The sequence below is a fragment of the Penicillium chermesinum genome (genome assembly GCF_028974085.1).
Source record: "Penicillium chermesinum strain IBT 19713 chromosome Unknown utg000003l:1.0-5111272.0:1.0-5115320.0, whole genome shotgun sequence".
In the NCBI taxonomy this organism is placed as follows: domain Eukaryota; kingdom Fungi; phylum Ascomycota; class Eurotiomycetes; order Eurotiales; family Aspergillaceae; genus Penicillium; species Penicillium chermesinum.
In genome coordinates this window covers 2,062,827-2,090,390 of record NW_026695313.1, presented here as the reverse complement: position 1 = coordinate 2,090,390, position 27,564 = coordinate 2,062,827, and the positions used below count along the sequence as shown (strand labels likewise).

At 51.8% G+C, this 27,564-nt stretch overlaps 16 protein-coding genes across 16 annotated transcripts; 5 read left to right on the top strand and 11 right to left on the bottom strand.

Annotated features, from left to right (window-relative positions):
- Positions 1–452: 452 nt before the first annotated feature.
- N7468_003693 (uncharacterized protein) lies at positions 453–2,233 on the bottom strand (the record flags this gene model as incomplete). Its single annotated transcript, XM_058472990.1, has 6 exons — positions 453–1,031; positions 1,084–1,425; positions 1,485–1,666; positions 1,716–1,763; positions 1,822–1,991; positions 2,049–2,233. The coding sequence occupies 6 exons, from the start codon at positions 2,231–2,233 to the stop codon at positions 453–455; spliced, it is 1,506 nt and encodes a 501-aa protein (XP_058331993.1).
- A 406-nt stretch (positions 2,234–2,639) lies between these two features.
- Positions 2,640–4,420, top strand: N7468_003692 (putative homogentisate 1,2-dioxygenase; the record flags this gene model as incomplete). The annotated part of the gene is made up of 7 exons (XM_058472989.1): positions 2,640–2,762; positions 2,812–2,834; positions 2,882–3,077; positions 3,121–3,723; positions 3,778–3,940; positions 3,988–4,110; positions 4,161–4,420. The coding sequence occupies 7 exons, from the start codon at positions 2,640–2,642 to the stop codon at positions 4,418–4,420; spliced, it is 1,491 nt and encodes a 496-aa protein (XP_058331992.1).
- A 1,122-nt stretch (positions 4,421–5,542) lies between these two features.
- N7468_003691 (uncharacterized protein) lies at positions 5,543–6,464 on the top strand (the record flags this gene model as incomplete). The annotated part of the gene is made up of 2 exons (XM_058472988.1): positions 5,543–5,875; positions 5,934–6,464. 2 exons carry the CDS (start codon positions 5,543–5,545, stop codon positions 6,462–6,464), a joined length of 864 nt encoding a protein of 287 aa, XP_058331991.1.
- A 1,123-nt stretch (positions 6,465–7,587) lies between these two features.
- Positions 7,588–8,031, top strand: N7468_003690 (uncharacterized protein; the record flags this gene model as incomplete). Its single annotated transcript, XM_058472987.1, has 1 exon — positions 7,588–8,031. One exon carries the CDS (start codon positions 7,588–7,590, stop codon positions 8,029–8,031), a length of 444 nt encoding a protein of 147 aa, XP_058331990.1.
- Positions 8,032–8,269: 238 nt separating this feature from the next.
- N7468_003689 (serine/threonine-protein phosphatase) lies at positions 8,270–9,644 on the bottom strand (the record flags this gene model as incomplete). Its single annotated transcript, XM_058472986.1, has 7 exons — positions 8,270–8,342; positions 8,396–8,468; positions 8,541–8,648; positions 8,704–9,075; positions 9,180–9,285; positions 9,378–9,419; positions 9,483–9,644. The coding sequence occupies 7 exons, from the start codon at positions 9,642–9,644 to the stop codon at positions 8,270–8,272; spliced, it is 936 nt and encodes a 311-aa protein (XP_058331989.1).
- A 1,169-nt stretch (positions 9,645–10,813) lies between these two features.
- N7468_003688 (proteasome inhibitor PI31 family protein) lies at positions 10,814–11,806 on the bottom strand (the record flags this gene model as incomplete). The annotated part of the gene is made up of 1 exon (XM_058472985.1): positions 10,814–11,806. One exon carries the CDS (start codon positions 11,804–11,806, stop codon positions 10,814–10,816), a length of 993 nt encoding a protein of 330 aa, XP_058331988.1.
- Positions 11,807–12,039: 233 nt separating this feature from the next.
- N7468_003687 (uncharacterized protein) lies at positions 12,040–12,477 on the bottom strand (the record flags this gene model as incomplete). Its single annotated transcript, XM_058472984.1, has 1 exon — positions 12,040–12,477. One exon carries the CDS (start codon positions 12,475–12,477, stop codon positions 12,040–12,042), a length of 438 nt encoding a protein of 145 aa, XP_058331987.1.
- A 547-nt stretch (positions 12,478–13,024) lies between these two features.
- N7468_003686 (acyl-CoA dehydrogenase family protein) lies at positions 13,025–14,687 on the bottom strand (the record flags this gene model as incomplete). Its single annotated transcript, XM_058472983.1, has 3 exons — positions 13,025–13,361; positions 13,426–13,794; positions 13,855–14,687. The coding sequence occupies 3 exons, from the start codon at positions 14,685–14,687 to the stop codon at positions 13,025–13,027; spliced, it is 1,539 nt and encodes a 512-aa protein (XP_058331986.1).
- Positions 14,688–15,313: 626 nt separating this feature from the next.
- N7468_003685 (uncharacterized protein) lies at positions 15,314–16,142 on the bottom strand (the record flags this gene model as incomplete). The annotated part of the gene is made up of 3 exons (XM_058472982.1): positions 15,314–15,484; positions 15,535–16,060; positions 16,114–16,142. 3 exons carry the CDS (start codon positions 16,140–16,142, stop codon positions 15,314–15,316), a joined length of 726 nt encoding a protein of 241 aa, XP_058331985.1.
- Positions 16,143–16,616: 474 nt separating this feature from the next.
- On the bottom strand, positions 16,617–18,386 carry N7468_003684 (UV-endonuclease UVE-1; the record flags this gene model as incomplete). The annotated part of the gene is made up of 3 exons (XM_058472981.1): positions 16,617–16,931; positions 16,984–18,114; positions 18,171–18,386. The coding sequence occupies 3 exons, from the start codon at positions 18,384–18,386 to the stop codon at positions 16,617–16,619; spliced, it is 1,662 nt and encodes a 553-aa protein (XP_058331984.1).
- Positions 18,387–19,034: 648 nt separating this feature from the next.
- N7468_003683 (uncharacterized protein) lies at positions 19,035–19,331 on the bottom strand (the record flags this gene model as incomplete). Its single annotated transcript, XM_058472980.1, has 1 exon — positions 19,035–19,331. The coding sequence occupies one exon, from the start codon at positions 19,329–19,331 to the stop codon at positions 19,035–19,037; it is 297 nt and encodes a 98-aa protein (XP_058331983.1).
- A 607-nt stretch (positions 19,332–19,938) lies between these two features.
- On the top strand, positions 19,939–21,276 carry N7468_003682 (putative extracellular protein; the record flags this gene model as incomplete). Its single annotated transcript, XM_058472979.1, has 1 exon — positions 19,939–21,276. One exon carries the CDS (start codon positions 19,939–19,941, stop codon positions 21,274–21,276), a length of 1,338 nt encoding a protein of 445 aa, XP_058331982.1.
- Positions 21,277–21,774: 498 nt separating this feature from the next.
- Positions 21,775–22,630, bottom strand: N7468_003681 (uncharacterized protein; the record flags this gene model as incomplete). Its single annotated transcript, XM_058472978.1, has 2 exons — positions 21,775–22,108; positions 22,185–22,630. The coding sequence occupies 2 exons, from the start codon at positions 22,628–22,630 to the stop codon at positions 21,775–21,777; spliced, it is 780 nt and encodes a 259-aa protein (XP_058331981.1).
- Positions 22,631–23,165: 535 nt separating this feature from the next.
- On the bottom strand, positions 23,166–24,537 carry N7468_003680 (uncharacterized protein; the record flags this gene model as incomplete). Its single annotated transcript, XM_058472977.1, has 6 exons — positions 23,166–23,293; positions 23,366–23,623; positions 23,655–23,933; positions 23,993–24,241; positions 24,294–24,327; positions 24,388–24,537. 6 exons carry the CDS (start codon positions 24,535–24,537, stop codon positions 23,166–23,168), a joined length of 1,098 nt encoding a protein of 365 aa, XP_058331980.1.
- A 1,024-nt stretch (positions 24,538–25,561) lies between these two features.
- On the bottom strand, positions 25,562–26,158 carry N7468_003679 (CENP-S family protein; the record flags this gene model as incomplete). The annotated part of the gene is made up of 4 exons (XM_058472976.1): positions 25,562–25,700; positions 25,811–25,844; positions 25,948–26,071; positions 26,123–26,158. 4 exons carry the CDS (start codon positions 26,156–26,158, stop codon positions 25,562–25,564), a joined length of 333 nt encoding a protein of 110 aa, XP_058331979.1.
- A 738-nt stretch (positions 26,159–26,896) lies between these two features.
- On the top strand, positions 26,897–27,475 carry N7468_003678 (uncharacterized protein; the record flags this gene model as incomplete). The annotated part of the gene is made up of 1 exon (XM_058472975.1): positions 26,897–27,475. One exon carries the CDS (start codon positions 26,897–26,899, stop codon positions 27,473–27,475), a length of 579 nt encoding a protein of 192 aa, XP_058331978.1.
- Positions 27,476–27,564: the final 89 nt, after the last annotated feature.

Sequence of the window (27,564 nt, the reverse complement as noted above, 5' to 3'; positions counted from 1 at the left end):
TGATTTCCAGGGAAATGCCGGCAAGTATAACAGAACGTTCTCGTGTCTCAACATGATGCTCGGGCTATAGAGCATGGCCCTTCCCCACAAGGCTCCAGTCGGTATACCCCCCCCCCCGATTCTGTTGGTGATTCCGACCCATCCGGTCCCATTGGTTAGAATTTCGGCGATCTTGATTGATAATGGATGACTGTTGGGCTCATAATGTCCTGGTTACCGAATGTTTGTGGGTCATTCGTGTCGAGGTGCTCGGGGAATGCGGCCCTACGGTAATCAGTGGGCGCTCAACTGCCGGATCATGACCCAGGCAATGACCACGCACAAGTTCGTAAAGAGACGGCTCACGCTCAGGCGTTGCGGTTCCACAGCGAGATACGTACTAGCTGCGTAATACAGAAGAGAAGACGCTTCGATTTGAATGCCCAAGGAACATGGGCGGGGCTTATTCCGATCTAATTCAACAAGCTAATCCGGCCCGCTGTAAGGGCAGCCATAATCGGCATGTACACTGAGCTACCAGCCTGCTGAAGGACTCGGCAATGAGAAACTCGTCTTCGAAACGCAAATTCGCTCTCGTCAATTTCTCTGCATTCACCAAGGGGCCCATAGGCAAATCGCTTATCGACTGCCCAAGGTTCGTCTCCCGCCACAAAGCGTACCCAGCGCTGCCGCATCTCCTTGCTGACGGCATCTGCAGCTGGATTCGAAGGGAAGGCAACTCCGCCAAAGAGGAAAAGTAGATCGACTGCATGATGAGGACGGCTGGACTGCTGAAAAGGGTTAGGTTGGTCGACGACGTATCTGTTGACTCGCTTTCCGGCATCTTGCAGCTTCTTGGACACAATTTCAACCGGGAGCGTGAAACGTGCATCATTCACGAAGTCCAAAGCACCGAGCTTGGAGGCTGTGGGTCTATCCTGCACCACCTGGTAGGCTCTGCGCAGATGTAGTCCCCATTCTGCATTTCGCTCGAAGGCCGCGACGATTTCTGGCCCCGTGAGCATTTCAACGCCATTTCGCCAAATGGCAGCCTTGGCGCATACGATTAGAACGGGGTTTGTTAGGAGAGGGGAGATGACAAACCTCGTACTCTGCATCGCCAATCATGAGCTCTTCAGTTTGCTCAGGTCTGGTTTCCCAGTCGTGCAGCTCGGGCTCTTCTTGGAGCCACATGGTATTCACATTCAAGTCTTTGAGCGCCTGGATGAGAATTGGGACAGGCGCCTCTCTGAGCGAGCCGCCACTCAGCTCTTGAACTTTGCTATTCAAGGATTTGATCATTCCAGACCCCCGTTCCGTGGGCAGTGGGGACGATAAATATAAAGACCCGGAGGCCAGCACCGCTCGTTTCACAGGAGGACCAGTAATAAGATGCGCGTGGGCGTAGACTGCACCGGCGCTTTCTCCAGCCAGTGTGATTTGTTCCTGCAAGCAGCATTAGTTGAAGAAAGGTTTACAGCTTATGGGCCAGAGGGGATTCTCACGGGATCACCACCGAATGGTGCGATATTCCTCCGTACCCAGCCAATAGCAATGCGCTGATCTTTCAAAGCGAGGTTTCTCTCGTTGCCATCTCCGAACCCAAAAATGTTCAACCGGTAGTGAACAGCAACGAAGATCATGGGTTTCCCAGCCCTTATGGAATCGGCAACAAGCTTAGTCGGATCTGGTGCATCGTGAGTAAATGTGATCGTTGTCAACGCGGAGGAACCTACCGCAGATTTTGGACGCTGCAGAGCAGAACGTGACAACCTGTGAGCCACCTGCAGAAGTCAGTGTCCGTCTCCGTGTCAAATAGGGAGCCATGATGTATTCTAGTACCATGTATCCAGATAAGGACAGGAAGCGGCGATACTATGTCGTGTACGCTCGGGCTGGTAATTTCGAGATTCAGGCAATCGAATTCACTCTCTGGCTCAGGCGGAATGATGAAGTCTTCTGGTAGTCGAAGTAAGTGACGCACATCCACGTCCACTTGGGGGCACCGAGGTCTGAGTTTGTGGAACTGTTAATCTCGAATGTATCATCAGAGCACATGCTGAACAAACCCAAATCGTGTCGCGTCAACTACCGCTCCTCGGTAAGTGTCGACTGGAACCGACTTTTCAAAACGAGCGGGCACAGTGCCGTATTTAATACCCAAGAATTGATTGACGACTGTATTTCCATCGTCTCGAGATATTCCGTCGAACGTAGCATCCAAGCGTTCATGGTGTACCTGGGGATTTGGCATGGTGAACGATTCGTCCGGGAGTCAAGCAGTTCGAGAACAGAGGCAAGACACAGCGGAGGGGAGGGTATCCGATGAATACAACATCCTGCCGGTTATCTCCATTTTTTTAGAGGTGCAATTTCCATAATTCACTGGAATGGAAACTGGGGCGTGGGGCCTTGTGGGGATACTATCGCGGGGCCTCCGGAAGTTGTACTATTGTCCTAATGGAGCATCATGATATCTACATTACGAGTCCGTAACGCCAGGTGAAGTTGGCCCCACCATACGAGTTCGCTAGGGTCGGCTTCATAGGGAATAAATAACTCACCTGGTCCCAAGATTTCCCGTCCTCTTTAGCTCCAAATCATTGTGAATTCCCTTCATTTTTCCAACGTTGAATAGTTCACTAAAGACCTTCCTCAACATGTCACCCGCGGCAACTGACCTTGCTGATCCAAAGGAGTATCAGAAGATATTCCACTGGGCAGAAACACAGAAAGATGGGACCATCCCATCGTTCCGGACAAGACGCAACGATCCCTACAAGGTACGGACCCGATGGGAGACCGTTATGGACCTTGCTGATTGCTCGATAGTATCAAGCCGGGTTCGGCAATTCGTATGTTCTCCCAGGTGCGATCATGTCACTTCAACTGGCTGATCTAGCAAAACCCCATCTAGCTTCGAGTCGGAAGCAGTGCCTGGGACCATTCCCCATGGTCAAAATAACCCGCGCAACGTGCGATTTGGGCTGTATGCGGAGCAGCTTACTGCCACGGCCTTTGTCGCTCCACGGCACGCCAACAAGCGGTCCTGGCTGTATCGAGCTCGCCCGGCTGTTGCTCATCAAGGCTTTGTAGGCGTAAGCGGAGACGGGTTGCGGCATATTGCTAACCCAGAAATAGACCGAACTGCCAGACAATCCGGATACCGAGTCTAACTTCCTCCCGTTGAACCCACGTATCCATGTCTCCCCAACGCAGCTCGCATGGCACCCGTTCGAGATCCCGGACCGTGGCGACGTCGACTTTGTGTCCGGCCTCAAGACAATCGCCGGCTCAGGAGACCCAACGTTGCGCGAGGGTCTGGCAACCCATGTCTATGTTGCGAATAGCAGCATGAAACAGAAGGCGTTTGTGAATTCGGACGGCGAGTTCCTGATCGTCCCGCAACAGGGCGCTCTGGATATCCAAACCGAATTCGGTTCGCTGTTCGTCCAGCCGGGTGAAATCGCGGTGATCCAACGTGGTCTGCGGTTCCGGGTCGAGATCCCCGATGGCCCATCGCGGGGATACATCCTCGAAGTCTGGGGCACCTGCTTTGAGCTCCCGGAATTGGGTCCCTTGGGCGCTAATGGCCTGGCTAACGCTCGTGATTTCCTGAGCCCGGTGGCTCAGTATGAGATCGTCCAGGAGCCTTGGGAGATCGTCTACAAGCTGGGCGGGAAGTTCTTCCGGAGCACCCAAAACCACAGCCCGTTCGATGTGGTTGCTTGGCATGGAAACTATGTAGGGCCCTGGAGCAGCGCCGGTTTTTTTCGTATCCTGCTAACCATTTCTCAGGTCCCTTATAAATATGACCTGACCAAGTTCGTCAATGTTGGGTCGATCTCGGTGGATCACATTGATCCCTCGATTTTCTGTGTTCTTACCGCAAAGTCTCGCGATCTTACAGCGCCACTGGCAGATTTCCTCATCTTTTCTCCGCGTTGGGATGTCGCATCGCGTAAGTGGAGTAGGACACACTCTCTCCTACACTACTAATTTTCATAGACACCTACCGACCGCCCTACTACCATCGCAATGTTGCCTCAGAGCTGATGGGCCTCATTTACGGTAATTACGGTGGACGGTCCGATGCCTTCAAGCCGGGCAGTGTATCGTTTGAATGTGGGAGTACGTGCTTTCGTTCCCAGTCCTTGATATCCGGAGCTAATTTTTGTCAGTGGTGCCTCATGGCGTGGCGTACGAAGAATTCAAAGCTGCCAGTGACCACCCACCGCCTGTCATGCAAATCTCCCAAGCGTCGATCGCCTTCATGTTTGAGTCCAGCAGGCCGTTCACTATCACGGACTACGCATGGAAAAGTAACAAAAAGCACGAGCATGAGCCTAAAATGTGGGATAGCCTGGTGGACAACTTTTCGAAGCATGCAGCAGAAGTTGAAGAGCTTCTTGCCAAGGCGAAGAACCTGGCGGTGGCCTAACTTGCTTCTGAACTCCCATCGTATGAAGCATTCCTGGGTTGCAGCTCAAATGACCAATGAAAAGCGCTGCATCGGCTAGGAAAAGTCAGATGTGAAGAATTGGAAAGAGGGGACGCCGCTGTTGGGGGATTCTGTTCATCGTTATGACATTATTGCGCCGCATCTCGCCAAGGTGCTTCATATAGTGACCACCTGGGCACGCGGTTGCAGCATTTTCACAAGCTTGGCAGGGGCTTCCAAGGTTCCAAGGTTCCTTCGAGATGCCAAACTTGGGCCATAGAATACCTGCTGTACCTGCTGGCTTCTTCGACCCCTGCTTTGTCAGGATTTAACCTTTTTTAAGCTATGGCGCTATCTTGAGTGCTGCAGTGGTCCTCCATGACTTCAAAGTAAAGTCACTGCATCCTACGCAGCAACGGCCCATACATATAGTTCCGTCTCCTCGTTTGCTATCTCTGTGCGAATTCAATCAGCTTTCCCTAGTAACCCTCGATCTGCTTGAGTATCCCAGAAGACCCCTTCGAACCGTAGAAAGAAACCTCCATCTCCAAGCCCATATCGGTTCTCGGGGCTTCGCTCTCCGTGATGGACCGAGGCTGGCTGGGGCCGACCGACGAAGTACGAGAATTTGCAGGTTCTCATTGGCGGACCGGGTGGGGCTGGTCGGCGGTTCGGGATTCCGCTTCCCCGACCGTGGAGTCTCGCTGTTATTCATCGCTGCTTTACGGCCAAGTCGGAGCCTCAACGGGGTCAGACATAGGCTAGCGTGCATGGCAGACGAGCTTATGGCTCGAGCCCTAGCTGAAAATCCCGGAGGGGGTCCCTGCATAGGCCCTTCGGCGTTAGGACCTTAGGGACCCCTTTCGACCAGTGCTATCCCCGACGGTCAATACCCCGAATCGAAGATGTTATATAGACACGCGACCGGGAGGTTCCTTGAAGTTATATTCTAATCTACACCCTCACGAACTCACACTTGGCACACGACTGTTTGTATCAAGTGCCTGTCGATCGATCAACACAATCAACGGGGCGAGAATATTTTTTAAGCCAACGGCGAACTGACTTCAAAGAAGCAAGGCCCACTCTATCGCAATCTCTATAGTAACACGATATTCCATCATGGGAGGACCTTACGCTTCCAAGGTCGCCGGCCTGGGGGGCCTGCCAACCGTTGGCGTCGACGTACCCATCTGTGCCATCTTCCTCGTGCTTTTCATCAGCGGCGCCGTGGGCCATATGACAACGTTCCAGATCAATCGACGCCGAGGCCACAAATTCATTCCATCCGCCGCCACATTCGGCTTCTGCATGTCACGGACAGTCGCGTGCATTATTCGGATAGTATGGGCCTGTTATCCTCACAACGTCTCCCTCGCGATCGCCGCCCAGATCTTCGTGGCCGCCGGCGTGCTCATTCTATTCATCCTGAATTTGCTGTATGCCCAGCGCATGGTCCGCGCGGCATTCCCCCAGAATCGGCTGGTCGCTGGCGGTCTCGTGGAGCTTCAAGGCATTATACGCGATCACCGTGGTCTCGATCATCATGCTGATCACGGTCGTTATCCAATCTGCCTATACCCTGAACGCAAACACCCACCGGATCGACCGCGACATCCAAGTATACGGAGTGACTTACTTCGCCATCGTCTCTTTCCTGCCTCTTCCGATTGTTCTGGCCCTGTTGCTCTTCACGCGGGGGAGGCAGATTGAGAGCCCGGGCCATGGCTCTTGGGCTGCTAAGGGCGCGATCGTCATTACCGCAGCGGTGCTGCTCTGTCTGGGTGCTTCTTTCCGCGCTGCGACCACCTGGATGCCGCCTCGTCCGGCTACCAACCCTCCGCCATACGACCACAAAGCTTGCTTTTACATCTTCGATTTTGGAATCGACATTACGGTCGTGATGTTGTTCCTGTTTGCACGGGTTGATAAGCGCTTCTGGGTGCCTAATGGAAGCTCCCAAGTCCGTCACTACCGGGGAGTAGAAGAACCGGTAGAGGAGCTGAAAGAGCTGAAGGAGAAGGTCGACGTGGAGAAGCTGTGAGGCAAAAGATACCCCTGTTTTATGAATATAGATTGGCTTCATCATGTACAGCATGAATATGGCGTTTTCTTTCTTTCTTTCTTTCTTTCTTTCTTTCTTTCTTTTTCTTTTTTCGGTTTCTTTTCTTGCATTCGGGGCCATTTGCGGATAGCCCATCCATGATGGACTGGCGGACTGATACAGAATCTCAATCAATCTAATATTAAATGATAATTTCCATTAGAAAGTTCCCCCCGGGTCAAAGTATTCCGATTGAGAGTTGTCGAGGGCTATCGCAAAGAATATCGTAAATAACTAGTAGGTGCTTCCATATCAAGTCACATATCCGAGGACGTCAAAGAGCCTCTATCAGCTGATCAATCATGACCTCTTTCGCTTCTCAGCTACGAAAATCCGTCCATTTTCCAATTCTGGCTTTCTGGGTATGCGTTGTTGCCGAGTCCAGGGTGTGGTGCCATGTTCTCCAACTGATCTACACTAGAGGCCGTCAAATCTCTCTCTCACGTACCAGGTGTGAGTGGATCCGTCTCAGCCAGCCGTGCAAGTCGCGCAAGCATTCCCATTGTACATCGCTTGCTCTGATCTACTGGGAGGGTCACGCAGCTCTAGAAAGATGGGGAGGGCCTGAGCCCTACATCACATTGATCGTCGGAGTAGCCAGTACCCACACGCGGTGTAATGAACTATCCTCGTCTCGGGGATGGCCCCTTCCGACGACAGATGCCCTAATTGCAGTACCCGGAAGATAATCGTCATGCAGTACTTGCATAGAAAATGCTCCTGGGGTGCTGGCAGGCTTTCTCTGTCGTGCCTGGATACTTCCTTGGCTGATTCAGGTAAAAGAGAGAATTAAAAGGACCAAAACGGAGACGTGAGGTCGAGATGTGAGACCGGCTCGGACGCCAAACATTCTTGACCAAGAGGATCAACGGGGGCAGCACGCCGAATCAAAAGCAAGTAAAGACCAGCGGTGAGACGCCGCAGTCGCAGGACCGTCACTCGGCTCGCGAGCAATATGTCATCGATGCAAGGAAGCTCTAGAGGTCGTGGAATTAATGCATCCGCGACCGAAATACCCGCAAAGCTCTCTCGACTTTAAATATATGCAAGCCAAGCACTTTCGATGCCAGTAGAACCACACCCACGATTCTCTACGCTAGATTTACAAGAGCACAGAAAGTACGCGGCGCTCTACTATCCTCCCCAGCACCGTGCACTCGCTAACCCCCAGATGCTACTCCAGATGCCGGAAGCCATCGGCACCGTCTACAGTTTCGGCGACGACATCAAGGGCGCCTTCATTATCGAGGGCAAGCGTTGGGATTTCAGTGCTCCCCGCGAAGAACTGAGCGCTGACTACCTCCCGCTCTTCCAGTCCCGCGGGACCTTGTCCTATAAGAACATCGATGATCTACCGAAGCCGCACGGGTTATACGCAGGGTCGATCCAGGACGGTCATATCCAGATCCTAGGCGAGAATGGAACACACATCTCCGGGATGCTGCATGAGCCTATTGGTCAGGCGGTGACCTTCCAGGGTGGGGGGTTCTGGCAGATGGCGGAGTGAAGTAATTGGGATTGCATGTTCATTATACTTCAAGTGGGGCTCCAAGGCCGGTACCATGGCCTCAGGCCGGCAATCGCATGAAAAGCTTCTTTTATTTTCATGATTGGTATCAACAGATGGCTGGCTAGGCATCAAGGCATACAGAATTAAGTAGACGGTGAGAGCTCTGGTCATATGCAGCCCCGTTCCTCCGCTAGCCCGGCAGCCCTTTGAAGGATGACAAACGATGGAAAATCTATCACAGGAAGTAGTCGGGGGTTCGTCGCGATACCATGGGTTCTCCCGCTCGGGGGCAAGGGTCAAATTGTAGACTTGAGGCCGCGTTAGCTTTGTTTTGAACATGAAGAAGTCAAGCGGAGCTTACAATGTGTATTTCAAATGCTCATCAATCTCCATAATAGCGGCCTGGTTCCCGCAGCGGTAACAGTAATTGGGCGCTAAAATACGTCAGTTCTCATGTTCGAAGCTCGACATGAGGGGAGGGGGAAGGGGGCAAGTGGATAGCATACCAGAGAAGATGGTCACCACGTTTCGGTCCTGCGACCAGTTATATCCTTCCATCACCAGTTGATGCGCCCGAGCGACCAGAGTCAAGCCGTTGTTGTGGTTGAACGCCTCTGAAATGTCCTGTCCGAATGTGTATCCTGCACCACGGGGGGGAAATTCCCCAACCGCAGCGATCATCCGGATCACTCCAAAGCAGATCACACATGGGCCCCTCATGGGGGACTTCTTGAATACGGTCCAAAGATCGAATGTTGTCGAGAGTGTCGATCGATGGGCTCAGCCCACCGTGCAGACAGAAGATCTGGTTCTCAATGAGAGCTGTGAGGGGGAGGTAGTCGAAGAGGTCGGTGAAGTACTTCCACACATTGGCATTGCCATATTTGCGGAGACACTCGTCGTAGAAACCGTATACCTGGGTAATCTGGCGAGATTCGTGGTTTCCACGAAGGATAGTAATACGCTGGGGATAACGGATCTTCAAGCAGACCAAAAGGGTCACGGTCTCAACGGAGTAGTATCCGCGGTCGACATAGTCACCTACAATTGAAAAAAAAGCAGATAAATGTTAGAAACCCAGGTCATTCCTCCGCACGGAGTAGAGGAGCACTCCCCTCCACACGGGTCACCACGTCACGGCTTACCCATGAAGAGATAGTTTGTGTCGGGATTAGGACCGCCGATGCGGAAAAGCTCCATTAGATCATGAAATTGGCCGTGAATATCGCCGCAAACTGTCACCGGGCATTTCTGTTCAGATGGTCAATGGCTAGAGTCGAAATTATCGGAGGTCACGGTGGTGGGGAAGGGGGTTACCGCGACCGAGCCGCAAGAATACTTACCACAGGCTGGACATTTGACTCATCCTGCAATACCTCTCTTGCCTGGATGGAATCGTTAGAAAAATCAATCGGGGAGATCTAGATTGTCCCTGGCCGAGAACCCACCCGATCGCACAGCCGCCGCACATCTTCCTCCGCTAATTGCTTGCACGTCATCAAACTCTCGATCCAGCCATCCAACGTCGGTATAGAGCCGGGGTCGCTCGTGGGCGAGAGGTGGTGTGGTTCGGGCGAACGCGCCGTATCGATTTCCATGTTGTTGTCCATGGTGGGCTCCGCTGGCGTGGATTAGGAGGGGCCAGCTGGGGAGGAGGGGCGGTCTCGTGAGAAATGAACACCGAGTTTTGGGCGGAGATCGCACGGGGGGGATTGTGGGTGGGATTCGAAGGGGGTTTCAGACGAGGGCAATTCAGTCACTAGAGTCAAATCCCCCTCGAATCGCAGAGATGAAGCGGGGGGGAAAGAAGATCGGCTGGAGAGGAGAGAGGAAACAAGGAAATCAAAAGGGAGGGAAAGGTCTGGGAGGTTGCGCCACACCAAGATGCTCCAGCCACACACATAACATCCGCACACCAACAGCGGGGCATACATTCCTTCCATCAGCATTCAAGAGACTCCTTATGAGCAGCATAATGATGATTCTGGGATAATGTCACCCAAGCAACAAATTTCTCGCATTTGCCTCTTTTCTGTTGCTTTTCTTTTGTTCTCTTTTTTTTTGTTGCCATACCCGATATAATGTGGCATAGCCGCATAGATAGCTGAGCTTCACCGATGGCTGAAGCGCTATGAAGGCAATAAATCAGTCCCTAGCCAGATAACATGAAGGCTGAGTGATACTGGATTTCCCCATTCAAGCGAAACCACAACCTTCCAAGATACAACCGCATGCCAATGGTAGTATTTCATGGTCCAATATGGCATCGGCCTCCATTTCCTACACTTGGACATGTTCTTGCTTGATTTCAAGTTACAAACACTTGAACAAAGCTAGTGGACAGCTTGTAGAGCTGCATCTCTCAAGTCAATATGAGGGGTACGCCATCGCAATGACCCGAGGAAAACACCACCGGGGAAGGAACGTGCGGGACCTTGCCATACCGATTCTAGGATAATACTTCCCTCCAGCTAGCCGCTGCCGGGATACTGCGTCTATCAGACGCACATTACGTCTCCAAGTGCCTCATCTTATTGGTGTGCACTGGAAATAGCATCGTTTACGTGAACCACTATCTTACATCAATATATACAGAGGGAAAAGAGAATCATGTCATGAATAGGGCTTCAGCTTCAGTAGCTAAGTTCCCCTGTCACCTTAAGCATGCCTGTTCCTTCAAATAATGTCCCCGCCACCAAAGCCGCCGAAGCCGCCACCGGGCCCACCGAATGGTGGGCGACCCCGTCCAAAGGGTGGTCCTCCAGGTCCAGGAGGATCATCATCTCGCACCCGGGGGCGCCCGGGGATCATAGCCTGCCCCTGCGCCGGGGCCACCAAAGAGCGGGTCGTCAAATGTGGGATGCATGCCACCCGACCCAAAACCAGGCCCTATGGTACCACGGAGAGGATCATTCGGACCTAATCCGGCGGGGTACAGGTCCCTCTCGCCAATATTATAAGGGCTTCTGCCACCAAGTCCCGGGGGATATGCACGCGGGGGACGGTTTATTTCGAATTCGTCTTCGAACCCTGGAGGGGCAAAATCACCAACGGGGTGAGGCCGACGAGGTGGAACCGCTAGAGGATCATCGAAAGGATATGGGCGAGCGGGGGCAGGTAGCTGGTCGTCGCGAAGAGGATCTCGCCGGGGTCTGTCTTCTGGCTGTGCGCGAGATGCTTGTCCTTGGCTTTCAGCCTCGTAACCTTCCTTGTATAAGCCCGGAGCAAGCTTTTGAATGACGTTTATTTTGAAGAGGCTGATAAGGTCTTGTAGTCGAGAAGGCGAGATAAATACTTCACGAAGGGCGTTTGTGAGGTTATCTGTGGAGGATAGTGGCAAGGAAGACCCAGAGATATAGTCTTTGACGGGGAGATCGAAGGAGCTGGTGCGGTCGTCGCCGAGAGCAAGCGCATTTATAACAGTGTTATTGCCTAGCCTGCTTACTTTCAGCAAGTACTGCATAGAGGATTGCTCGTGGGCGTATCGAAAGTCAAAGGTAGAATTGGCGTTCCATTCCGCAGGGAGCTTACGGACATCTGGAGAAGAGTCTGAAGAGGTCAGCGGCCCAAGATCATCATAGGCTCTTGGCGGTTTGATACCTATATTATGATCTTCTCCCAGTCCCACAAGCCGAAATCCTACCGCCGCCATGCACGCATGGCCGATCAGAGCAACAGCCTCATGCGGTGTTTTGAGGCTCTGCTGCTCATTAAGGCTATCTGCTGCGAGGCCTAAGATGCGATCTGGGGTCAGGGGGTTCTGTGATGCCATTTTGGAAGATTCTTGAAGAAGCGAAATGTCAAACAGACGTGAAGATGAACATATCCCTAACCTGGGCGCATCAGGCAGGAGGATGACGCGCCCCATCCCACACGGAAAATAGTTGATCCAGAAGCTTATCCTTTATCGCCATATCTACGAAGCTTATCAGTGTCCACTCTACAAGTACACATTCAAGTTTGTTTCTTCTCTACTCGGGCTGGATAAGCATACTTCATTGCTTTCTAAATGTATATGGCATGATTAATGCCAAGTGGGTTGGCAAATATGAGATCTTTGTCGAAAGATATAGGAATATCGAGGGTGATATCCACTGTCCAGTGTCGTAAAAAATTCCGGACTTCTGTAGCCGCCTCCTTTGAAGATTGAAATATGCCATGTATCTGGAGGGAAAGCATTGGGACGTCTTTGATAAGCGGCGATTCAAACTCATTCCGAGTATCAATGAAGGTGTCATGTGCATCGTGCTCCGCAATCTGAAGCGTCTTGTAGAGCAGCTCGTATGCACTTAATCCTTCATCGGCCCGGGAATATTTGAAATGAGCCCAGATCCAAGGACTGGGAATAGGAAACTCCATTTCTGATGTGTTTCGATTCTCTGGATATAATGGTAGTATGAGAAGCGCAATTGGAATACTAGTGTATCCAAGTTCGTGTTTCATTCCGGTTATCAGTGACGCAAGTAGTGGAATTTAAAGGGCTTGAGTACTTGAGGATACGTTGATTTTATCCATTGTCTTCAGATGGACATAGTCTGTCTTTGAGCCTCTTTGAACTGCAACAGCGCGTATCAAAGCAACAAAGGAGGTCTTCACATCAACGTTTCGTGATTGTCACTTAACGGGTATTCTGTTGGCGGCTAGCCAAACTAGGTGCAAAACTTGGAGGGGAATGTTGTTCATATTAGGAGCTCCCGAGGGAGCGGGCTATCTAGGCTAGGCATACAGGGCGGTAAAGGGCGGCAAGACGGCAACATATTCTGAGACAATTCTACAAAGACTTGAGGACTTGAGTCAATGCGAAACCGCCACAGATCCAAGCTGCTACGCTGGTCACCGTGCATCGAACTTATTTATGGGCATCTCTGCTAGAATACTAATAGGTAGCATCACCGGTTGGATTGTCCATATTATGTAGAATGGAGATAAGGATTCAACTTGAGGAAAACGCTTCTCGATGTCTTTGAACTTATAAATACAAAAGACGGCTCTATAACATCGCCTTAGGGAACTTCTTAACAGCCTGTCTTACACCAAGGTCGGCCAAAATCTCTTCAGTACCACCGAGAATAGCGTCAAACTTGTTGCCCCGGTTGAAGCCCTCGATGACCTTACCCATGCCGGTTTGGGTAATACCACGACCACCAAAGATGTTGGTGGAGTGGTCGGCAATCTCGTAGGCGGATCTAGTCGCATAAGACTTAAGCAGACCGATAGGCCCAGCCATGTGTGTGGCCTGCTCGGCGTAGGTCATGTTGTTCATTTGGTGGGTGATAGATTCCAACCAAGCCTGATTAGACTCCGTGAGAGAAATCATACGCGCGAGTCTGTTTTGTTTCATTGTTAATGAGGCGTCCGACGCTTACCACTGACCCTGCTAGGAATACTCACTTTTGACGCATCACTGGCTGCTCGATCAACTTCTTTCCGAAGACGATTCGCTGGTTACACCACTTCAGGCACTCTTCCACAACACTCATTGATGCGCGGACGACAGCAAAGCACATGTACAGGCGCTCGTGGTTGAAGTTGGACATGATGACCTGGAATCCCTTGTGCTCCTCGCCAAGAAGGTTACCGACTGGCACCTTCACATTGTCGTACTGCACAAAGGCAGTCCCGGCTGTAGTCGAATAGGATGTCTTGATCTGCTTAGTTTCAATGTTCTCATCACGGGGGATCAGAAGCACCGAGAAGCCCTTTTCGGTCTTGCAGCCAGTCACGAAGTAATCAGCGAACATGCCGTTGGTGATCCATTTCCTTGGAGAATAATTAACCTCCGTTTCTGAAATTTCATGGGATTCGCGGGGAAACACTCACTTGGTTCCATTAACAATATAGAACTTGCCGTCGGGGGTCTTGGTGGCAGTGGTCTTGAGACCTGCGACATCACTGCCAGCAAAAGCCTCGGTGATAGCGAGACACATCTTCTTTCGCCCTGACAGAACTTCCTCTGTCACCTGCTCCTTAAGAGCTGTGTTTCCCAGCCACTGCTGCACGGCAGTCAAACTGATGGTCATACCAGACATGTTGCCATCTTGGAATCCTCGGGCGTTGGCTCGGACGAGCTCCTGCGCCACGATCATGTCGTGAAAGTAATCAAACTCCTTACCATCCACAACTCCGCCCAGGAGTTTCCGGTTGTGAAGGTGTTTGCCAGGTCCCAAACGCATAGCCAAAATGTTTGTCTCTGCCATGCGGTCGATCAGCTCCTGGCTGATGTATGTGCCATCCCGCTCTTTCTCTTGGGCCTCGGGAGTCACATATTTGTCAGTGAACTCTCGCAACGCCTTCTGCAGCCTGCGATGGCTCTCCTTGAAATAGGGGTTCTTAAACTGGGGGCGTAGCCAGAGTGGCTCGGCGTAGGGAACTGGGCTGATGGCGCCCGGAACAGGCACAATCACTTCGGGCGTCTCGCCCTCAATAGTGCCGACAAGCAGTTGCTCCTTGTACTTCTCTAGCACCTCCTGGCGGTGCAGATTGTAGAAATCGGTCGTGGCATCTTTACCGGCAACTTGGGCGAGTACAACGGAGCCACCGGGGTGGGCATCCAAAAAATCCGTCAGGTCATAGACCTGGTGGTCGATGATGCACCAGAGGGATTCCTCGGTGTTATGCTTCGCAACTTCGGCGCGGGTGAGGGTTTCCGGCATTGTGGCAGTACTGGAGTTGCTTCGGAGGAGGAAGGGGGAAGTTCAAAGGTAGAATTGTCCTTCTCCAGGTTTACGAGTCGCCAATCACACTCGTATGATTTTCAGCTTAGTCGAACCTCGGCTCTGTAAGTAGGCGCGTCATCAGCCGAGGTCCCCCCCACGATTAGTCTCCACTCCAATATTCTCCTACATTTGAAGGGAGATCAGCACGAATTAAAATCAAGGCAATGGTAATTTGTGGATCTCCACGTTCGCTCTCGCAAGTTCATTATTTGATTATTCCAATGGACCTCCAGCTGAACCTGGGCCTCACGGGACTGCGGGGAAGTTCCAACTTGGCCTCCTACTTCGTACTGGTGGGGCCCCGCAGCAGGGTTGACGAAGGAGTCATCCCACAGTAGCATCATTCCTACTCCTCCCCTTCCACATGATACGAATACTCCGCTATGGGTCTTGTTAGTAAGATATAAGCGTTCACATTTTGGTGGTCTTGGGGGCGAGATGTTGAATGAATTTTGAGCTAGTGGGGCTATCAGGATCCGAAATATATCTCCCATGACCTATCAGACGGTACAAAACTAAGCTGGTAATACACTATGACAGATAATTCATGACAAAAGCGCAAGTCACCCTCTCGAGAGGTCATTGTTGGTCTCAGAGCTCCTGAGGTTGTCTTCGGAATGTGCCTCATCTCGCTCGTTCGTAATTCTACGATACCCTCGAGAGCCACTTCCCGTCTCGGAGAAATCATTACTCAGCCAGCTTGGCTTACGGCGGTTCCACGACATGGCCGCAACCTAGATTCAAACATCAGAACCTGTCCAGTCGAAATCAAGAGAGCACATACCTTCAGAACCACGATCAAAAGAACAGCGGCAAATGTCATCCATGAAGCTTTCCGTTGTCGGGCCATCCAAGGCTCTATGCAGCTCCTCGAATAGCCAAGCTGGACTTCACAGGCCTCGTCGCCATGGTTCTTATCTTTGAACGGCCACGCGCGATCACGGGTGCTTCGAAGACCACAGCACTGCAGGCTATCTTGGATCGTACGCACCGCTTCGGAGTTCTTGACATGGAAGAACTGCTGCCACTGCTGCTCGATGTTGCAAGATAGCAAGCTCTCTGGGAACATATAAGCTAAGGCCAGTGTTGCCAAGACGGTTGACAGTATCGTATGCAGATGATTCAACAGAGAGATAGCTCCTTGGATCCGGGTACTGTACCAGGCACGGTCACGCTGGCTTGTGGTCTTTAAGGCTAGGGCGGAAAAGACGGCGAGGGCGAGTCCCAGGACTGGGGTGAGCAACGTTGCTGCTGCTGAGATCCAAGCGGGGACAGGAAGATAGAGTGATATGGTTTGGGACCAGGCGAGGCTGTATATGTTAGGATAGTTTTACGTGGATATCAGGCTTCAATAGTCACCTACGCGCCGAGGCTGATGCCGACCAAGCCCATCTGTTTGATGAGAATTGGTGATCAGTAACGCGTCCATCTATTTGGAGTGGAGAAGATATTCTGGCGCCTACCAGGACCATCAGCACAGATGATAAGAGTGTAGTCCATTCACGCATGGTGCTGGTTATGCTATGCTCCACAGGGAAGTAGATCCAATGGTAGGGACTTTTTAAATAGAATGATATCTCGACACACAGTGTTGCGAGTTGCAAGAAGATGAGGGGCATTGGATTTCTGCAGGGTTGTCTCATCAATGCATGGTTACGCAAAGATCACGTGGTCAGCGACAAGCATTCAAGTGTGGAGGGTTCATATTGGATGAGAGAATACAGGATGACTCATGAGATTTTTCTTTTTTGATAAAGAAATATTGTACAGATTCATTTGAATTATAACCCCCCTGTACTATACACGCCAACGCCAGCCCATGCAACATAATACAAGGTCATATCTATACATTTCGAGACAGAATTCTCATGCGCTGTCCTCGGTGTAGCTCACCTTTTTCGCGCGGCTACTTCGTCGAGAAACAGTCTTCTGTGGCGTGAGCTCTGCTTCGGCAGGAGAGCTAAACTCCTCTGTTTCGGGGGTAGACTCAATTTCTTCTGCCTTGCGCTTTGTGCGAGCCTTCGCGGGCGAACGAGCTGCCTTTGTTGCCTTCTTGGCAGGTCTCATATGGACGGAGTCTTGTTCAGTTGCTTCGACCTTGACCTTTTTAGCTCGTGGGCTCTTTGCTGAACTCGCTTCTGTTTTAGGGCGGAGAATTCTCTTCTCAGGACGAAGCCATTCCTCCATTCCGAGGGGCCAGTAGACCCTTCGTTGCGGGCCCCCCCATGCCGACTTCCTCTTCAGGGACAGACTGTCCAGGGCTTTCCGGCTCAGGGGATTCGCTGTTTTTCTTACTTTTGCGAGACCCTTTTTTGGGTTTGTTTTCATCTGTGCGAATGAATGGGATGATATCGTTGACAAGCTCGTGGCCAGGCAGCTTGAACGTTCTCATCAGCTCGAACACTGCTTGCTCTTTATCCTTGGCTTCGATCATGAGGTCCATGGTAGGTATGCAGGGTGGCAAGGTAGATACCCGCGCGCTATGTTTGCGGCGTTGTCGCGGGGTGATCGCAGATGCCTCGGGTTCGGAATAATGCATCTTCTGCGTAATATTCTTTCGCGACCATGTTGCCGCGATACGGTCGTAAAGGGCCATGATGTCTTGGGTGCCCTCACGAACCTCGTCGGAGTTGAAAATGATGTTGTGATGGTGGTAATCGAGAACGAGCGGAATATTCAATTCTTCGCAGACGGGGAGCAGGTCGTGGACCGACCAACTGACATCGTCATTCTCCAGCACCAGTCGATTTTTGATATCCTGCGAGAGACGAGCGTAATTCTCACGGAACCGGTCCAGGGTTGCAGCCTTGTCACCGAAGACCCCGCCCATATGTAAAATCATGACTGCATCGCGGTCCTGCTGCGGCGGCAATTTCAATAATTGTAGCAACTCTGAGTGATAATCTAAATCGCGGTACGATGCCTCCACAACCTCATTCTTGGGAGACCCAAGCTGGGTGAATTGTCCTGGGTGCACCGTAACTCGATGGCCAAGTTCTGCGATAACACGTCCCGCGTCGCCCAACACCTCAGATGCGAATGGGGCCAGCTTATATCCATACTCTTTGTGGCTGGCGAACGGAAACATCTCACTGCTGAGTCGCATGAACTTAATGCCATATTTATCGTTCCAACGAATAATTTTCACCAAATCGCGCGCATTCGCCAGTCCCAAGGACTCGACAAAGGTCTGTCCCCGCGCAACATCTGCAGGCAGGCTACGGTCTGGGCGGTTCTTCGTAGCATGCGCTGGCTGGTCGGGGTCTCGTAGTGGATGGCGGTATTCGAGTATGGAGGCAATGCGACAAGTGCGGGAGCAAAAGACTGGAGGATTCGAAGATCGCAAGTATGTATTTAGACAAGCCTGCAATAATTAGAACCGCAATGACTTTCGCAAGCTAAAAGGTATGATTCACTCACATATCCTAGTCGGCCCTTCCAAGGAAGAGGGAGATAGCTGCTATGGACAGGCGGTGGCCTCCCCAGAGCCTCTTGGAGCTCCTCCGGCTCAATTGGAACATCGTCTTCGGATTCAGGGTCAAGAGTTGCCTTTACTTTAGGAGTAGGCGAGACACTGTCATTGTTCAAAAGATCGGCCGGCGCCGGCTTCGCGGTTGATTTAGCACGCACTGCCATTGCGCGGTTGGAAGATGAGAACTGGCGAACTGGAGGCTTTAAGGGCGGAATGGAAAGCGAAAGGGTTGTATAGAATTTGCCGTACCCCGGATTGCGGCCAAGCTGCAGTGGATGACGAACATGATCAAAACCTGGAACCGACGAACATCTGATCCCCACAGACATCGATCGATCGGGGAGCCTCAATGACGAGGAGTGGCGAATCACCGGCCTGGGCCTTGTTTTGCCGGCATGCTGAATAGACAGAGCACACAGCCGTCTGGATGGCGGAAACATGCAGCAGGTGTGCTTGAAGCGCTATTGGCGCTACGAAGGGAGGAGAGAGGAATGAATCATTAAAGCGCGGAGAGCGGGAGGTGGACAAAGTCGCGTACGCGACGCATCGTCATTTGGCCGAATTAGGATGCTCGACGGGCATCCTGCAACACTTACCAGTGCACTGGCGCTTTAAGCCATACTTAGATAATTATTACAGACATTTGAGGCATCTACGATCAGACCCGCCTTGGCAGTCGATTCTTCGATTCTTTGATCGGGGGATTGTATGAACCTCGTAGGGCTCGAGATCTAATAAGTGAGTTATAGAATGCCATACATCGCATAATGCATGTCGCATGGAGCTCCAACCCCGGCCCAGGGCCAAACTAACTAATCAAAGTGGCGCGCCGGATGGTATTCCTCACGAGCGATCATCCCGACTGTGGAGTGGATGCGATTGGGTTTCTTGGGATGGTATGCAGGGAGCGACAGGGGCCAGGCGAAGTGTGCCCCTTGGAGCCACGATTGGTCGAATTTCTCGGATGCTCGGAGCTGTAGAGCGAAGACCTTCCTCCATATGGTTTGATGTCTATACAAGAGTGCTGGTGGCATGGCTTTCGGATTCTGCTCAAGCTGATTGACATCATGGCCATTGAAATCTCCTAGGTAGGTTCCATGCGATGCCATGCGTATAGGACGAGATTAATTTGATAGTGGGAATGGGACTCACATCGAACCTTTCTATGTCGCCTCTTTCATCGCGATTATGGAGACTTAGGAGCATAGATGGATGCAAATGGGGCGTGCTACTTATACGCGTACATTCTGGGTAGGGAGGATCGGAGAATTAACGAGTTACTGGAGACATCCATGCATGGAATCCTCTCGGCAGAATCCTCAATAAACAGAATGTGCCAGCACAGCAGGAGCGACCTGGAGGCAACATTCCACGGGTTGCGAGGCCATCGGCTCCTTCTCAACGAGAAGGCTTGAGCCACCAACATGATGGCGTTTGTCATTCCACTAAACAACGCCCGGGAATGTGCGCGCTATTTCTCTAGGGTAGTTATTTATATTCGGTAGCATGCTCCTCTGGCGACATTCTACCATTCTGCTCTTCAAGAGGTTGCTCGATCGTGTTAACCCTGGTGGTTCTTCTTCGAGATTCATTCCAAGTTGATTGATACCCAATTTTGATTCTCTTGGAAGCATTGCGAGTGTATGGTGATTACTATGACCGTCTATTTGGCATTTTACTAATACGAGGTCGCAGTTATTGATACCCTATTCCAACATGAAGGGCACGATTCTTGCCTACAGCTTGCTGGCCGGAACGGCCTCAGCACACATGCAGATGTCCAAGCCCTATCCCATTCGCAGTCCGCTGAACAAGGACAGCGATGCCGAAAAGGACTACTCTTACACCAACCCTCTCTCGTCATCCGGATCGGACTACCCTTGTAAGGGGTACGCCAAGGACAAGTTTGTGTCCGTGGCAACTTACCCACAGGGTTCTGAGCAGGAGATGACCTTGGAGGGCAGTGCTACACACGATGGCGGTTCTTGCCAACTCTCTCTTTCCTACGACCAGGGCGAGACGTTCAAGGTCATTGAGTCTATGCTTGGCGACTGCCCCATCCCCAAGGACTACAAATTCACTATTCCTTCTGACGCCCCAGACGGTGACGCTCTCCTCGCCTGGACCTGGTTCAACAAGGTCGGCAACCGTGAAATGTACATGAACTGTGCCATGGTCACCATTGGCGGTGGTGGCGCCTCAAACACTCCCAACCACAAGCATGACCACAAGAAGCCTGTTCACAAGGAAATGTCCGAAGACAAGAAGGCCTCTCATCCTCCCATGGTCCTGGCTTCCGACCACCAGATGGCTCCCCGTGACATGGACAACAAGTTGACTGGGTTCGACAGCCTCCCTGCGATGTTCGTTGCTAACGTTGGTGACAAGAGCCCTTGTGTGACCATTGAGGGCGAAACTGTTGACTTCCCTCTCCCCGGTGACAACGTCATTGGCACATCGGATGGCAAGGGTTACAAGTGCTCTGGCAGCGCTCCCTTCCTGGCAGCTGGCAGCAATGACACGAAGAATGCCCCCAGCACCAAGAAGACCACGGACGCTAAGAAGGAAAAGGATGTCCCCGCTACTCCGAAGCACAAGGACGTTCCCGCTCCTGAAAAGCAGAAGGATGCTACTAGCACCGAGAAGAACATGCACAAGATTGCTAAGAGCTTTGGCTCTTCCACTGCCGACCCTCGTGTCGCTTCTAGCGAGGCCGGCCTCTCAACTGAGGCCTCCACCAATAACGAGTTCCAGAACTACGTTACTGGATTCGCTTGCACGTCTGGCGAGATCCTTTGCTCCCCCCGATGGTTGGAGCTGGGCTATGTGCTCCAACAGTCGCCCCATTTACATGGGATCAGTCGCCGCTGGCATGTCCTGTCGCTTCGGAGCCATGGCTCCTGTTCCTCCTACTCACCGATTCTGGTAAGCATCTATGACTACCTCTCGTTAGTTGCCTGTGATTGGTGGTTCTTTTCCTTCGTGGGTCATCTCCCGCCTCTATATGCTGGTGTTTGGCGCATGTTCAACTTCCCCCCTGTCTTGATCACTTAAATCACCCTCTAGATGTCCACCTTGATGTTCATGTCCCATGTTTTGGGATTCTTAATGATCTCTTCTTTTGTCGATCCGACCGCCACATGACCCAAGACCCACCTGTATGTTAGTTGAGTTTCAGGTACGGAGTACAACAATACTATTGTTCTATCATCTACACGTCATTTTCCTTCCTTAAGTGCATGTGGGGGCGATCCAGCTGTCAGAACTTGAATGGCACACGCATGGTCTTGTGCAAATTAATTCAGTATTATTATGTCCTTGGCAAAGCTATTCGCAGTGCCTACTCGTGTCTGCTAACATTAGCCAAAGATTGTACATTGTGCTAACCGTTGTACACGGCTCCACAGCTTCCAGCTATCGTATCGTCATGTCATGTTAAAAATTCAAAACAAAATAATCATCTCCCGCAAGGGACCTAGCGATTTTGCTGCAGGATAGGATCGTAAGGTCCTATTCCAGCCGCAGGGGCCTTGGCCCTTTGCCAGATCTCATTTACATGTTACCGGTGTAGGCGGAATTTCCATAGCCATACCCATTGGCCCCGGTGGCTGCTGGGGCGCCAGTGCCATTGTTCTTCTTGCGGCCGAAGCCACCGAACCACGACTTCTCATTCTGGGGCTGCGTGCCATACTCGATGTCATGAGGAGTAGGGTGCCCAGGGAGGATGTTTTCACCGGCCGCGTCGGGGGCATTCTTGTTCTTGCTCCAGAACCACCTGCGGCTGCCAGATGTGTATCCGTTGGCGGGAGAGGGACCGAAGCGTTTCTCGCGCTTGTGGTGGCGGGCCAAGAGGACTTGGAAGAACACAGAAACCAGGAAGAAGAAGCTGTGAGATAAATGTTACTAACTGGTCCACAAGGGGGGGGACATCTGTATATCCAAAGATGTAGATCTGTACTCACATTCCAATGATCGAGACTGCGAATACGGCTTTCTCTAGTCTGCAAGCCGTCCTGTACCTCAGGTCGGAGGGGCTGTCATCATTGGCGTTACCCTTACCGACGGGGGTATCGACGATGCCACTGCACTTGTTCACACCATGGCGAGTCAAGATGGCGACAGCAATCATGGCGCCCATGAAAAGGACGTCGAAAACGACTCCCAGGAAAGCGAAGAATGCGACTCCGCCCAGGCAGCAGACAAAGATAGTGCCCAGCAGGCCATACAAAGTGGTAGCGCCAGCCAGACCCTCGACAGCCTTCACCCAAGTTGCGATCGTCTGGTTATGGTGACTGAGGATGGCGAGGAAGTATGAGAAGATACCAAGGATGACGACTCCCACGAGGAACTGCAGGAATCGTATAACTAGGCCGCAAAAGCGGAGAAAGACACCTCCAGCGGCTCCCATGATGGCTCTGTTCTCTTGTATCGGGGTATGGATAGTTTGGGTGATTGGGGGGGAAGGAGAAAGAGTTTTAAGGCAAATGAGCCAAGCCTAAATACGCGTAGAAGGCAACAGGATTCAGTACAGATTGAAAAGGAGGCCATGAAAGACTCCGACGCAATAGTGGGTAGATCAGTGGGACGCCCCTCGTGAATCCCTGGTTCATCCCCCACTGTGAGTGGCTCGAAGTACCCAGCCACACGAGATGTGGAGGGATGATGTCAAAGGCCAAGCGATCGCTCCTGCCTTTCGCCGCTTTGGGCCCGTGTGGTGGCCCAAGCAGGCCATGTATTGGCCATTTGGGGCCCCGCCACCGCACGTGAAGAAATATGATGCGAGAGAAACACAACATTTAGTTTCGAGACCTTTTCAGCCACACTGCGCCTTTCCGAACCTGAGGGAAGCTACGACTGGGCTTTGGTGCATCGTGCGGAGTACAAGGTTTTGCATTGCCTCAATTCTATACGGGGTAAGGGCTAATACACCGAAATCATGCTGCCTATGCCTGTACATCCACCAAGATTTTGCAATGTTTATCCCGATGCTCCAACAGCGCCTTGAAGCCTCCGTCCACAACTTGGTCCAGACTGATGACTGCAGTGATCATCTTCTCGGGTGTGAGTTCACCTACTCAAAAGGTTAGTAAGAGCTGATCCCCAAGATATGAAAGAAAGCAGCAGCAAGCAAGGGAGGGCGTACCAGAGCTTATGGCTTCAATGACGTTCAAAAAGGATGTTTCATCGTACAACGCTGCCCCCATATACCGTAGCTCATTATACATCAGCTGGTTCACTGGGAGCGAAGGCTTCTTCTCCCATACTGCGATGTTCACAATAGTTCCCTGCGCCCGACAAGCATGAATAGCACCTAGAAGGGCCCTCTCCACGCCCGCCGCATCGAAGATCACGTCCGCGCCTGCGCCACCCGTCATGCCGCGCACATGCTGTCCGACATCCACTTCACGGGGGTCTCAGAATATGCGTAGCACCGAATTCCAGGCAGAGCTTCTTCCGGCTCTCCATGAGCTCGGCCACAAAAATATTCTTTGCGCCTTGCAGCTTCAGCACCTGCACCACGCCGATCCCGATAGGCCCGCCCCCGACTACAAGCACCGAGTCGCCTGCTTTAAAGGGGGAGGCATCCACCGCGTGCCAGGCTACTGCGAGGGGCTCGATCAGGGCGGCGGTCTCAAGGGAGACGTTGTCTGGAATTGGGTAGAAGTGGCTTGCTGGTGCCACGATCTTCCTCGACATACCGCCCCCGTATCCTGGGATTTTATCAAAACCTACTCTGACCAAGCAGCAGGAATTGAACTTGTGTACTTACCGCTGAGTCCAATGAACCCGATGTTCTCACAGCAATGCCGCAAGCCTTGCTTGCACGCAATGCAGGTATCGTCGTAAATCGTTGGCCGTACCACCGCCCGCTGGCCAGGAAGGACATTGGTAACGCCCTCTCCTACTTCTTCAATGATGCCGCCGAACTCATGGCCCATTGGAGCTGGATAGGTTGAGCCCGTGATATGGTGCGGCTCCTGTGGGATTAGGACAGGACCGCTGGTGTATTCATGTAGGTCTATTACTGTCAGAAGCTGCTCTCAGTGGGTAAAGTGGGTTCTAAGACCTACCACTGCCACAAATCCCAACGTATGCGGGTTTCATCTTTGCATTTGAACGTCAGTATGAAGCTCGTTCAGAGCAAACAGAAGAATTTAGATGTACCTTCACTTGGCCTCTTCCGCATGTCGGCTCTTCAACCTGATCCACGCGAATGTCACTCGGTCCATGGAATCGCACGGATTCCATAAATGGCGGGCTCTTCAGCGTAGTATGGAGCGTTTTCTCTGTCGTCGGAGAAGTAATATTCGACATCATGATGTTGTTTGCTTGGATCCAGAATTGAACTCTGCATCCATCGATTGCTTTTGGTTGATTATTCGGCACGTGCCGTCGTTTGAGCGACTGTGTTGGTTCGACTGGTTATAAGATTCGAAGCCAGCGAGGGTGATTGTGGCGACCGCTGACGGGCCGAAGTAGCACTTGGGCAATCAGAATAACTTTCTAGGAGACAATGCCACTTAACTGGACACAACCTCAAGTCGCATTAAGATTACTGAGTATGATGGAGATTATGCGATCTGGGTAGATACTCCCAGGAAGAATTTATATCTGAAAAGACACTTTGCAGTTGATTCATTCTCGACGTCATCTATCATGTCGTGAATGGAACCTTGGAAGAAGCACCAGTCTTGGAACAAGGTCAGGACCTATGGACAAGCAGGTTGGGATGGGCTACATGAACCAGAGGAAAGCAGCAGATAAGGGCAACTGTCCAGGGAACGCATCCTATTCGCTGGAATCATAGGTATATTTCTAGATTTCATACAAGGATGCCGCACCTTCCAGTGGCGTATTCCAATATCAAGCCCCAACTTGAATGTCAATGCCCAGCCTCAGTGACGACGCTTCGATAAGAGGTAGTGGGGGGGGGGGGGCTCACACTGCCGAGTGTTCGTTCTGACGGGGGTATGAACCTGGGGCCGGCCGGGGTGGCGTCGAGCCTGACCGGGGTACCGTATGATCATCAGGATTCGCAGGCACGAGATCCAGCTCGCATATGGTGGAATATTCGAAATCAGTAAGGGCGTGCCAGGTGATTGGTTCCACGGATTGTGGTTGCACCGTTGTGACATAAAATAAACGTTAAGGTATACCGCAACAAAAGAAATCAGTATTAAGTTCATACATCATGAGTTGTCGCACCCCGGGAGACCTTAAAAGATCCCACCAATGAGAGGCCAGCGTGGAGATGAATGCAAGGGTGCGTAGATACCACACCGGAACAATGCAGAGTCATGTTGGAATAACCGGCTGTCAAATCCGCCATTCAAGGAGCTCAAGACTCATTCTCAAGGCCTTCTTGGCGCTGTGTCTCTTGGCTTTCCACGAATGCGCGAAGGATCTGATCTAATCCCTCGTTACGACGACCAAGCATCAGAACATCTGACGTTTGGACTGTCGAGCGTCCGGCATGCCTAAACAGGAAATCCCGGTTAGCATCCGTTGTAACAGTTGGTTCCGGACAAGGGAGAACAGGAAAAGCGGTGTCCGGTTGCAAATCCAATTGTTACTGGGGTTGGCTCACTTGGCAAACGCCTCGATGTCCAAGCTAGCGCCTTCTAGATAGATGTTAGCCTCACCGTAAGGGAGCCACGTAGGGCTGACGACATTCTCGCTCTAGAGACAAGCAACAGTCACAACCCATGAAAGTCATTTCCTTACCGATCTGAGCCCATACGATCTCTGTGAGACCCGCGGTAAACTGGTTCGTGGCAGTTGTACCGAGCCTCAAGGTTTCCTCGTCGACAATCTTGCCAACGTAGAACCACAGAGCGGCTTTCATGCGCTATCACAATCTGTCAGCAGGACTCAGCTCACCCACCTCAATATGCCTCACCTCTTCCAAGCTTGGTTCTTGTGTGGTTGGTGCCATGGTTCGATTGTTGAGAGTTAAGGTGTTGGAAACGCGCCGCAAAATCGGTTGATCGGTCCCGCAGACGCGTCGGCCAAATCGTTGATCCGCACTTGCCAAGTCTGCCAATTTTACACAACGAACGCCTGAGCCACCAGTATGCTCCTTTTAGGGTTGACTGCGAATGCCACCCATGCTTCATCAATATCGATATCTGTAATCTTGCTAGTGACGGACAAAGTCCCTGCATTGTCGACAAGAGCATCAATGGGCCCGAATTGACGGTATACCAAATCAATTACGGCATCTACTTGGGCTTGTGCATTCTCCAGTAGTCTCCATTCAGGCTTGAGCTCGTACTATAAGAGCTGCCTTGTTTCGTTCAGTAGCTTGTAGTATATATGTGGATACTATGCATCCGATATTTCTTAAATTGGGCCGAGATGGGAGGATGTACCCGGACGTCAAACACTGATTACTGATTGGCTCACGGCGCGCCCCGGGGAAACAATCATCCGCGTATGCCGTTCCTTCCGCATAGAAAGTGGAAAAAGCGCGATTTTATTTCGAGCTTGTCAAATTCTCAGATCAGTGGGCTTCGTGGTCAATTGCGCTGCTGCACCGCTTAATACAACCTTCTCTGGCCGTGTGCCTGTCCTCTGGGCCGCCTCCTCCTTTCCTGCTCGGTCCGATTACGCGTCCATCCTGTCATAGACTCGCGCCACCAACTTCTCGCCGGCAGAAGAATCAATCGCCGCCATGTCGAATAACCAGGCCCAAAAGCCCGATCTCAGCGACGCTGCTGCTGACGCTGCCAATGAGTTTCTCATACAAACCTTTGGATTCGTCGGGGAGTATGCTCGCCGCTTCGGTCGCAACTTTTACAACTCTTTCGCCACGGTGAACGCGGGCCGGTGGACCAAGGTCATTGGTGTTGTGATTTTCTATTTGCTCATCCGCCCTTACATTCACAAGCTTTTCCAATGGATGTACGACCGTTCCAAGAAGAAAGAGAAGGCGAAGAAGGAAAAGGAGAGGGCCGAATTTGCTGGCAAGGCCAAGATCTCTGCCAACGCCCTCCGTGGCGGTGGCAGCAGTGGGAAGGTCCTGGGCGAAGTTGACGGCTCCGATGAGGAGGTTGAGGAGGATGAGGAGGTTGAGGAGGATGAGGAGGATGTTTTGCCCCATGCCAGCGGTGTCCCCGAGTGGAGCGCTATGGCACGCAAGCGCCAGAAGAAGTATCTGAAGAGCATCAACAAGCAGAACGGAAAGCGCGCGGAGAACATGACGGAGGACCAGATGATGCAGTTGCTGGATTGGAGCGATGACGAGAAATGAAAGGTAGACAGGGCTGACCTGAAGGGCACGTAGCTAGTCTTCATGCTACATGAACTGGCCCTGTACTCCTAATCCTGCATATAGTTTAG